An 11,897-nucleotide genomic window follows, 5' to 3' on the forward strand; every position below is an offset into this window, starting at 1 on the left:
TTTAATCATTTTCAGAGAAATTTTGACTTGTCCTAGTAGTTAAAGCACAGGTGTAGTTAATCAGATTAACTCAGTTAACAGTTAATAAGATGAACTCTTTTGTCACTGACACAAATGTCTGTCTGAATACGGCCTTCAAAGCACAGGTGAAGTTAATCTTATTAACCACACAATGAAAGCAAAGAGTTCAGCTTTCGTTCTTTAAACACAAAGGAATACTTTCACATTTTGGGAAATGAGAATTAGATGAGAAGAACAATACCAGTCTCGCTTCCTGCCCACAGCTGGGAGGCAGTTAGCTGAACATACAGATACACACGGACATACGAGTGGTATCCATCTTCTCACCAGACCCCCGGCAAGACAATGAATCAGCATTATTCACCGCACAATTTTTTTTTATAAGTCTTACTAAGAATCATCATCTTTGCAAGTTTCAACTTTTTCCACACAAAACAACCTGCCTTGAGGCAGCAGGAGCAGTAGACACATGGTGGCACTGCAATGAGAAGAAAAACACTGAACCAAGGATCAGTGATTCATCATTACCAACAATGCTTTGTGTGTATACAGGCTGGCAGCCTTCAATGAACACACACCTCTATGCACAAAACAGGAAAACTTGGGCAGCAGTTGTCAATAATATCTTCTGTAATGAGTCAAATCTGTAAACTACTGCTACAGCATACAGTATGTTTTTACGTCTTAATAGGTACACAGTTTCACATGTGACAGCAGCAAAAGCACAGGTGTAAACTAACACTGATGATGGCTGAATGCCATTTAGCTTTGTTTTCAGGGTAGACTTCGATGGCTTAGATCTAATTCATAGTCAAATTTCCAATAGACCTCTAAATTCCTCTGTTGCACAAAGATGTCTAATTCTCGAGTACCATAAGCAGGACTAATCTAAAATATCAGTAATTTTTCTAAACTACAAAATTTCAAAAGGTTGACCAGGCATCTGCATCCTCAATCTGCTGAGCTCCTTTCACAGGAACTCCATCTGGAAAAGCCAACAGTTAAAGGACACTGAAGTTCAGTGAAGCAGGTAACGATACAAAAATCTCGTGGTAGCATAAAATCTCAGTGCAGAGCAGACATGTGACCGAGCTCAGCACGTCTGCTAACTCGTCAGTCAGGCTCAGGTTTGTTTCCTTGGGCAAATAAACCACTTTCCCCTCTCACTGCTCGCTCCACAACATTGTAAACAATCATGTGTCATTTTACTTCTGAGTTAGCCTTGTGGTAGGTTGGCTAACTTTACAATGATTGGTTGAAAGTGGCCCGTGGTATTGATCATGTTGTCGAACTATGACAGCTTACTGGCTATTAGTAACACTGGTGCTTTTTTGGATTGTGACTTCACATATTAAATTGTTAAAATGTCTGCTGAGAAAAAGGTCTTTTACACAGTACAAATAGACCTGCTTGAGTTTGCTTGTCACTTCCTCATCTCACTCGTTTATTTTAACCATGTAACCAGGTCAGTAGGTTGACTCTGACTTAGAAAACAAGTTATCCTGGCCTGTGAGTGATGACAGAGCCGTGTTTCAGTATTGCTGGGGAGCTGGAGCACACTGAGCAGAGAAAGTGAGCGAGAGGCTTCAGATTTCACTGTGCCGGTGTTGAAGGTAAGAGATACAGGAGTCACAAGTGTGAGACAGACCTGACCTGAGGTTCACTGAGCACTGTGCATCAACAGAACTGTTACTTGTCTGCTCTGTTTTCCAATTAATTTCAACACACAAATGGGGTCAGTATTGCCAAGCACGAGCAATATGAGCCTGAATTTACCATTGTAATATCTCCATGTTCCATCTTTACATGACAATATTTATAAATGATGATCCCTGACTCTGCTGAATTGCTCATGGATGATTGGTTAAAAGCAGCCATTAATGTAGAAGGAGGAATGTTAACCAGGCAGCTGACTCATTAAATCAATATTATAAGCTCATAACAAGGCATGAGTGCCCTTTGAGAAACACTCAGATCCCTGGTGTTGAGTCTACAGCTGACACTGAAACCTCACAGGCCTTACTGCCTACGTTCCACTCTCTGGACAGCTCATGGTCCTGACCTCCCACCACCCACTGCTCACAGTCATTAAACAGTCTGTCATCAGGACGGGACTGTATCGCTGCTCTGAAAATGATAGCTCGGAATCTGCAGGGACGTTCAACAAGGTGCAACACTGGAGGAAAGAAAAATACGCCATCATGAAACTAGGCTGTATAAATGCCTGTGGAGCTCTAAAACACACAAACCTTTGCATCAGTGAAAACATTTCACCTCATGTGGAACTGAGGGTGCAAGGTCACAGGGGAGTGGTAGTGAGGCAATGCTAGCGACAAGCTACTCCCTACAGGACAGGCAGGTAGGGGATTAAATGAAAACAGTGACTGAAGGAAAGGTGAGAGACCTGACAGTGCAGCAATTAAAAGTGATTTGATCCTAATAACAGCTTAAACAATGTCTTTCTTCACTAATGCAGGCGCATTTGAAAAACCACACGGCCAGAGTTTAGCCACCAAAAACAGATCTTTTCACAAACTCCCTGCCAAGTGGATGTACAGTACATTCCAACAAGTGTGCACATGGTCTGAGTCCCATGAGAAAGTTCAGATGGATAATCTTGGGATATAACTTTAACTCTAGTGGCTGTTTCACCACAATCACTGCCGACTGATGTGAATAACATCCAGACTCTAGTCATCAGTGTGTCGTCACTGTCTGTGGGAGCATGAAGCACGTCGCAAACCTGCTGTAGAACGAGGGCCTCCTGCTGAGAAGGGAGTGTGAGAAATACCATGTTGATGTACTGGCACTGCTCACGGGGGCATGTGGCATAGCTTTAGCTCTGTAAACCATCAAAACAGTCTAATTCAATGCTAGCAGCACAAAATGAAGACACAATAAGGATGTAATATGTGGACTTTTACCAGCCTAGACGCCTGTAGGTGGTGTTATTGACAGCTGAGGATTAAGAGGCCCCACCCATTCGATGGTCTTTGTTTTACCTCTTTCTCTGGGGAGTTGAATTAAAGGGGTCCATGACTACAAGCCAAGCTCGAGCACAATGTGTTCTGAGGGGCCAAGAGGGGAGATACAGATCAGCTTGTTGAGGGGGTTTCCTGAGGACTTCTACTCACTGAACATTTTCGATAACCCTTTCACAAACGCAAGACTTCAGTCCAACAAAACAAGAAAAAAAATGACCTAATGAGTGACCGGCAGAGAAAGCAGTTGACCTTTTGGAAACTTTCATTGTACGTTATACAGCAGGACTGCTTTGCCCCTGAGCTCTGGTTTCCCATCAGCCCTTCCTGTGACGCAGGCCTGTTCTTTCATATATAGAAACTGACCAGCTGCTGAGAAAATGCCCCATGTTCTCCACACCCTCTTCAAAGGCTGCAGTGATCAGCTGTGGCTGATCAGCTGAAGAGCCAGAGAGAGAGAATAAATAACATGATTTACAACATCCAGCATGTTTACGGTCAGAGTGCTGGTGATTTCAAAAGTTAATATTCAATCATACAACAAATGTCATCTCTTTTTGCAGTCAACAACCAAATGGAAGCAATTTTTAAATTCATTGTCAATGCATAATAATGTCTTTAAGGATTCAAATACAGAAATATCCCCATGGCCTCTAAGTCTGAGAGGACTGTGTTGAGAAAAGGACCTCACCCTTCTGAATGTAAAACAAACGATGCTGACATTTACAGTAATGTTTGAACGGTTCAAACTGCTGCTGCCGGCAGCTAAACATGGCACCTGACCAGCCTAATGACACGAGTGGATGGACTTGTTTGTGGTGGATGCTTGTTTGCTACTTTGTCCACAAGTATAAGATACGTGTCCATGACAGTAGATAAGAAGGGAAAATGATCACTGTGTACTTATCCTTACCATACACTATAAACTAATGTTTTCTGTTCTCCTCACTTTGCATGCTGCTGTAAGGCTTGTCAGTATGCCAAATATTTTGACTGGATATATGCAAAGGTGTAATCCCTTTAAGCAAATCTACCCAATGGCACGGCTACTGCCTGCATGAGACCAACAAATAGAAAACATGACCGATTTTGAAACTATTCCTTCACGATCTGTTCAAGGAAGCTCTGACAGGAAAGATCAGAGGATGCTCTGACATTTAGCATGTTGTTGGGGGCTCCTGAAAAGTCAAATCTGGAAGCCCACCATTAAGCAAACATGAACAAAGCAAAAGGAATAATGTGAATCTGGCTTCCTCTGTCACAACAGCTGCTGCTCAGATTCATGTTTCTCTCAAACGGTTGGACACACCTTCAGGTAAGGTTGTAAACATTCCTCTGTTGATATTCATGGCATATTGGCATCAACCAAACCAACAGCAGCCTGTAAGGTAAGAAATCACTCCAAACTTCCTCAGCAATAACGTTAAGTATATGCTATTTGGAGATAACATGTTACAAACATCTAAAAGCACTGGTATGATGCTTTAACAATTAGCATACCTATAGCAATTTTCTCCATGGGTCAGACAGCAGGCTGATTGGCCTGAGAGGGGCAGTTCTCAACAGGCCGCGGTATTTCACACACAACCCATGGGCGTGACGGTGACCCACATGTAGCAGTCAACCGGCCAGCTGGTTGGATGTGGAGGTGTTTGCCTACTAGCCAGGAACATTAGCCTTAGCGAGAAAGAAATACACACAATTAGGGCTGACTCCTTGGGACTTTGAGAGGGTGGCCTCCGCTGCAATAATGGTGGAGCTTTTGTGTCAAAGAGATGCTTGTTTTCTCCTCCTCAGGCATGAAAGCGAATTTGTCTTGCCAGCCAGGTCTATTTATATTCACAAGAGCATTCTTCAGCATTAGCACAGTCACATGGCCCGCCGGGCAGTGGATATGGCCGAGCGATACACTGGAGGGGCTCTGCATCAGCTCCCTCAATCTGACAACACCAAAAAAAAACACCAGTAGATTTGATTTCTATTATGTCACCAATGAGTTTATCATTCAGCCTATGAGCTATAAATCAGATCAGTCAACATTGTCTGGTGTGTCACAGCCTGGGCCCCTGATTAAATGGCTGCAGGCGAAAAGCACTGAGTGGGAAGATTGTGCAATGCCGACGTCAGAGAGGTGCTTCACTGTCACCCTCAGCCCAGCTGAGATTAAAGGTTGGTCAAGCAGTGAATGGAGGTGGGTGTTCTGCAGACTGGGAGAAAAGGGTCCGATATCACGAAATCCCCATTCATTCTTTCCTTATGTTGAGTCATAAGTGGCATCACGCCTATCAACTCAGTAAACAGATCAGTCAGCCAGGAGCCTGAAACAGGTTCTCTCACTTTGCAGCGGCTCCATGGATGTGCCCCAGAGAACAGCACACGCCTAATTGCAGTGAGTCACAGGTTCATAAGAAGCAGGAGGCTGGTGTGTTTCTGTCAACTGTGAGAGACAGAAGTAGGCTCCATATACATCACGTCAATGAGTGAATGTTAGCGTTTCATTCATGGTGAAGGGAACCTGTGTATTAACTTGCCTGCCTCCACAGGAAGGTCAGAGCACAAGGTCAGACAGAGAAGAGCAGTTTCAGTGAGTCCTGCTCAAGGGTACCTCAGAGGAGTGGATGCTCGCTAGCACAGGCGCTTCAACTCAGGTCCTCAATGACACTCTTTACACAATATTCCAGTATTTCAAGGCTGCCATACTGTATGTTGCCTCAAACTTACAAAACACAGTAACACACAGGCTCAGTAATAATTCAGTATGATCATACGAACACGATTCCACAGCGCTGTGGAAAACGTAAATAAAACAGAATGTGATGATTTGCTAACCCTTTTGACATAAACATATATTACATTACATAAATATATTTCATGTTTGACCTCATCAGCTTCATTGATTTTTGTAAATATCTGCTTATTCTGAATGTGACACCAGCAACACCTCACAAACGAGTTGGGACAAGAGCAACAAAACGCTCCAAAACACCTGTTTGGAAGATATGACAGGTAAACAGGTTCACTGGTAACAGCTGATAGTATTATGGCTGGGTATGAAAAGAGCATCCTGGAAAGGCTCAGTCGTTCACAAGCGAGGATGGAGGGAGGTTCACCGCTTCGTGAACACATGATTGCATAAAGGATTTTACTACATGGGCTCAGGAATGATTTGTAAAACTGTTGTTGGTAAACAGCATTCTGGTTTTATTTGCGTTTTACACACCGTCCCAACTTTTCACAACATTTTATTGTCTCTATTATTGATTCCAAGAAAGGAGCAATTAAAACATAAGAGAGTGAGAAACTAAGGCTTTTAAATTTTTGTCAGATACACTGAAATAGGATGATAGTTTAATGTTTTATATGCAAAACTGCATACATCTCCCACACTGTAATCATGGGCTCAATATGAGAAAAAAACAACTCTTACTAATATTGTTGATTTCCACCATTTTGCCCAGCCCTACCTGACATCTCATGTGAGCTTGTTCAACAAGTTAAGCATCTTCTGTTGTTTCCCACACCAGAGATGTGCAGGTCTGGAGGGCTGATGAGTGGGTTGTCGATATAACTCCTGGCCCTGATTCAAAGGAGTCAGGTTGGGGGTTTTTTTCTATGCATGCCTCAACCTCTACCTGGGGAGCACAAAGAAGTCATGCTCACTAACCACATACACCAACACACCCACCCACACCCACACCAATCTGTGAGGGTGTCCTGGTATTTAATGAGAGCATGTGAATAATTCAGCCTACAACAGGTCTGGAGGAGGAAAAGGGACTGAAGCCATCATTAACTATTCACAGTGTAACAGTATTATAACACATGCACACACACATTTGGATGTGCAAACATACTGCATACACACTCTGACACACATAAAGAAAGACCTTTGCCAAGAGTATCCAACCATCTGCTTGGACCTGAGGCCTTGGCTCTGATGCTTCGAGGAAGATAAGATGTGCTTTTGGGATTCTGACATCTTGGGCGCTAACAGAAGCATATAGCACCCAAACAGGAAAACAGCACTTCATATGAAAACTCTTTAGAGTGACACATTTAAAGTTGTCTTGCGAGTAGGACTGGGCAATAAATCAATTTAAGTGTTAATCATCATCTTTACGGCCGACATAACGATCACTATGAGGTATCGTGGTTCACAGTTGCTCAGTTAGATTTCACCAAAATCTGTCACGGCGCGAGATCTAAGAACATACTTTTTGTAAATCATAGCATTATGTTCTAGAAAAACACTTTAAAACCATCCGACTCAATATGCTAAACATGAGTTTAACATTTTAACATGTCATTTGGAGCACTGTAAATAGCATCAGGAGAATAGCGCAGTAGTCTGTAATTGCGATGTTCCTGGTTTATTTTGGCTGAGGACATGTGTTGCATGTCATCATCCCCTCTCTCCCTCCCCTTCTTTCCTGTCTCTCTACACTGTCAGTTGTCAAAAAACAAACAAACAAAAAACAAATATCTTTAACATACTGATGAGATAATGCTGTGATAATTAGAACAACAGCAGTTCTGAACATATTGCCCAGCATGTTGTTGTTGTTGTTGCAAACAAAATCTGTGAAATGATTTGATTTTGGGGAGAGAGATTTCAGCTTTACAATCAAGTGAGAGGTCCTTTTTCCTCTTTTGGTTTGCCAGCACAGACCTCCACCTTAAAAACATGAGCTCTGCGCTGCATGAGCTCGAGTTTGAGGAAGTGTCTCTTGGGCGTCTCAAAATAAGCCCTCTGCCTGACTACTTACAAAAACAACCGTTTGCTGCGTATCCCATTCATAAATAATACAGGGAGAGAAAAGATATGTTTTCATAGGCTTCCTCTCCGGTTGAGAGGAGTCTTCCTCAAGGATCCATCAAGCTTTGGTCTACACACAGTCACTGATGGCTGATACAGACTGGGTCCATAACAGCACTGTCATCCTCCATTGAGGGCCCTCACTGTCAACAGAGCAACAAGCCAAGGCTGCTTCTGCTGCATCTGAATGCTGGCTGGCTGGTTAGCTGGATAATCATCCAGCTTGGCCTAGAAAAGAAGCAACTGGCAATAATGTGGAGTCTCTGTCTGCACATACTGATCACAGATGCAAAAGAGAGAAAGACCATCTCCACATAAACACAGACACAAGACTGTGCGCTGAGTTTAGAAACTTAAAACAATCATTTCAAGTTGCATTTTAATGTTAAAACGACACCTCAGCATGGACCAATCACAGACGAAAAACTAATCTGTGTGTGGATCTGTGTGGAATGTGTGTGAGTCAGCAACATTAGACTGAACTCGCTTGACAGTTGGTGGGGGACGTCAACCAGGTAGGTTAGCTGCAGGAAAGAACTAGACATGACCTTTTACCCCTGGCCCAGCTGAGAGATGACAGGGTGAGAGGGGTGAACCACTCCCCTCAGTAGTACACACTACGTCATCTCCTCAAGTATGACCAGTCACCAGCCCCCCCCCATCTCTTCCTATGGAGGCAGCTCATTCCAATGTGCACACAAAGGCTGGTTTTAGCTGAATGGCCTAAATGGCAGCAGAACTCCTGGCCACGGTGGCTCAGACCAGCTGAATGGTCCTCATTGTGTCCCCATGGTCACAGGGGGCTAGCAGAAATGGGTTGTTTTTTAAGAGGCCATTTGGCAGGCCTGTGTTCTTATCCGAGCAACGCAGGAACAGGCATTTCCACTCGGTCAGAGGAGGGCTTGTTATGGAGTCAAGAAAAATAGCCTATAAGGTGATGACATGCCGCATGCATGCAGTCATAATAAGTCTAGTTGGCTTCCATGCACATGAACCTACAACACTGAAAAACATTCAAAATATCTGCCATCAGGTCTGGAGGAGAAAATTTCACTCCCTCTTTTAATCCCATTACATTTACCAGCTATGTTGTCAGACAGTCAAGACATGGAAAACAATGAGCAAACATGGCCACCAGGATCATGTGAGTACAGTTGTTTCTTGTGTAAGAAACTGTACTGTTCAGCAACCAACTCTCAAGTCTCACGTTTCTCTCCACACCTCAGCGCACCCACAAGGAAGCGTGTTCAGAACAGCCCTGTTCGAAACTGCATAACCGCATGTAACTGACCAAAAATAAATGTGACGTGCTTTGCACCTTCATCCACCTTCAAGGGTTGAGCTTTGACAAGGTGATTTCTAGTACAGTCTGATATGATGTAAAATGAACGACTGACTGAATATAAAATATAATCTAAACCATGGAAAGACAAAGGGATGGGCAACGTGGATAAAATCCTACATCATGGTGGATGATGTAAAGCTTCCAAAAACCAGTCCTGATCAGATTGCTCACAATACAGAGATGCTGAAGGGATAGTTAGCACTGTATAAATAAACCACGATATGAACAATATGGAAAAATCACAGTTGACAAATGTGTATCCTATTTTATCTATCTATCTATCTATCTATCTATCTATCTATCTATCTATCTATCTATCTATCTATCTATCTATCTATCTGTCTGTCTATCTATCTATCTATCTATCTATCTATCTATCTATCTATCTATCTATCTATCTATCTACAGAAATAATGTGACTATAACATCATATCAACCACCTATAACTATGGTAAATTGTTAACATGTAATGTGTAGTGTGAACCATTCAAAAGCACCAGTTTAACTCCTTCAGGTTAACACATCAAAAACAGGCTTATCTACACCTAAGTAAAAATAAAATGAAAATTCTACATTCAAAAGGGTTTTTTTGGCATCAAAATTTAACACAGTAACATTAGAGGTCAGTGAGCTCTTAAAATACCTGCAGATGCACTAATGTATCAGCTTACTTTCAGTATTGGCTGATATGAGGTGTGAAAGGCACCAACACTCCCAATTCTAGATTCTCATAAGTAACATTAGCTTGTGTATATGCATTTGTATTTTTTTATTGGAGTATGTATCATAACATAGCTGCCAAGTGCAAAAGAACCATGTTGTCACAGTCTTTTATAGTACCATGTTCTTTTTAAAGGCCTTATTACAGACTTGAATGATGTGATGACATTTGTATTGAGTCTTGCAAAAAGGCTTATAAAAACTGGTGCCAACCAAACACGAGGATCAAACACTGGTTATCAATTCCAAAAGCTGTATCACCCCTCTACAATAACCGAATATCAATCAGCATGGACAAGTAAGTATTGAGAGGTCACTGCACGGCACAAATGGATTCTATCACCTCGCCTAGGTCTCATGAAGCACAGGACGAGGACACTGGCAAGGATGTGAGAGAGTGTGTGCGTGTGTGTCACACACTGGCAGGGATGTGACAGTGTGTGTCAATGGGTGTAGATCAGGAGAGGGGCTCACAGCTGCTCTGGGGGAGGGGTTGATTTGCACTATGCTTTGGATGAATGAATTGCTGAGATATTTGTAAACTGCAATAAATAGACACATCCATCCACCACATCCATCCACAAGAGGAGAACAAACATGCACATGGGTGCGTGCACCTGACACAGATCTCACAGGGTGGTGTAACCCACAGTGAGCAGCGCAGGTACGTAAACCTATAATTCCAGTAATAGCAGGTTTCCACAGGTGTAAAAGGCCTTGAACACATCTTGATGACCACTCCAGTGAACGTCACTGAGGTCATGCACCACGTTTGATAATTACTGACAGTCATTCATAACAGACTGGATCCTCATCTGACACCAGAGCAGATCATGACCGGAGGCCTTTTCATTCCACCTCATCGCTGGTCACAGTGACTCACAGCTCGCCTGCAATAAAACATTTCTTAGATGAAACCTGAAAAGCAGATGCCAAATCCGAGACTTTTATGACGCCAGGCTGGAAACCATGTGGTCAGTGATGTACCAAAGTCCAGCCACATGAAGAAGTGAAACAAAGATGACAGGAGAAGGGTCAAAGCCTGATAGCCAGACCTTGCCTCTGGCCATCCCAGTCTGTCAAACAGCGACACACACTCACTCTCTCTCTCTCTCTCTCTCTCTCTCTCTCTCTCTCTCTCTCTCTCACACACACACTCACACACACATACACACACACTGAGCTATGGCTTTGACATTCAATCACACAGCAAACGGGGAGATTTGTTCCGGAAACACGTCTTCAAATCGACGTTTTGCTTTCAATGTTTAAAGCAGACACGAAAGCCTTTCTCTCCCCCCTGCACTGCTAGCTCGCGTGCCCACATCCTGTATTAGCACAAAATAAGCTAGCTCGGTGGCACAGCTTGAGTGCCGGTGTGCCCTCATTCAATTTGTCATACACGTAAAGTAGCATAGCAGAAGGGAAACTGCCGGTTTAATCGATGCTGGTTAGCCCAGACAGCGGAGACATGTAGCTAGCTTGAAAATCTGCTATAGCATCCCCCCGCTCCCCATCAGCCCCCTCCCCTCCTTTACCTTCAGACAGCTCCAGATCCAACTCCGCCAATTGGTCTCTAACCTCTTTTGGCAGGGCGGACAAATCCACGCCGCGGTCTGCCATGACTTCGCCGACAAACGCGAGTGCAGTCTAGCTGAAAAGAAACCAGGCTGTCGCGGGAAAATGTAAAAAAAAAATTAAAAATAAAACGCCCTCCCTCAAGACACAAAACAAGCATCAGAGTGGGAGAGACAGACCATCCGCACGGCTGGCCCCTCCGCCATAATGGGAAAAACTCACCAACGGCAACGAGCGGTCACGTGACTGCATTTACCTCGCCTGTACGTTAATTCAACGCGTCCCAGCCGGGGAGCACACCGGAACTGTAGCTCCCCCTGGCGTCCGATCTGTAAACACGCACCCATGCCCTCTTAAAACCGGAGGACAGCGCTGTACAGTTTCATCATGTCATTTTCCAGCAAAGCACACACATTAAACATCCAGTGGCCCTTCA

General features: G+C 43.5%; 1 protein-coding gene across 1 annotated transcript in view; it reads right to left on the bottom strand.

Moving 5' to 3' along the window:
- Positions 1 to 11,687, bottom strand: part of dip2ba (disco-interacting protein 2 homolog Ba) — a 38,396-nt gene extending 26,709 nt beyond the window's left edge. The window contains exon 1 of the mRNA XM_070968074.1: positions 11,422 to 11,687. Coding sequence (XP_070824175.1) covers positions 11,422 to 11,506 — 85 coding nt within the window. The 5' untranslated portion in view covers positions 11,507 to 11,687. The remainder of the gene's footprint in view (positions 1 to 11,421) is intronic.
- Between the last annotated feature and the right edge of the window lie 210 nt (positions 11,688 to 11,897).

This window comes from Chaetodon trifascialis, chromosome 8 (genome assembly GCF_039877785.1).
Source record: "Chaetodon trifascialis isolate fChaTrf1 chromosome 8, fChaTrf1.hap1, whole genome shotgun sequence".
NCBI lineage: Eukaryota > Metazoa > Chordata > Actinopteri > Chaetodontiformes > Chaetodontidae > Chaetodon > Chaetodon trifascialis.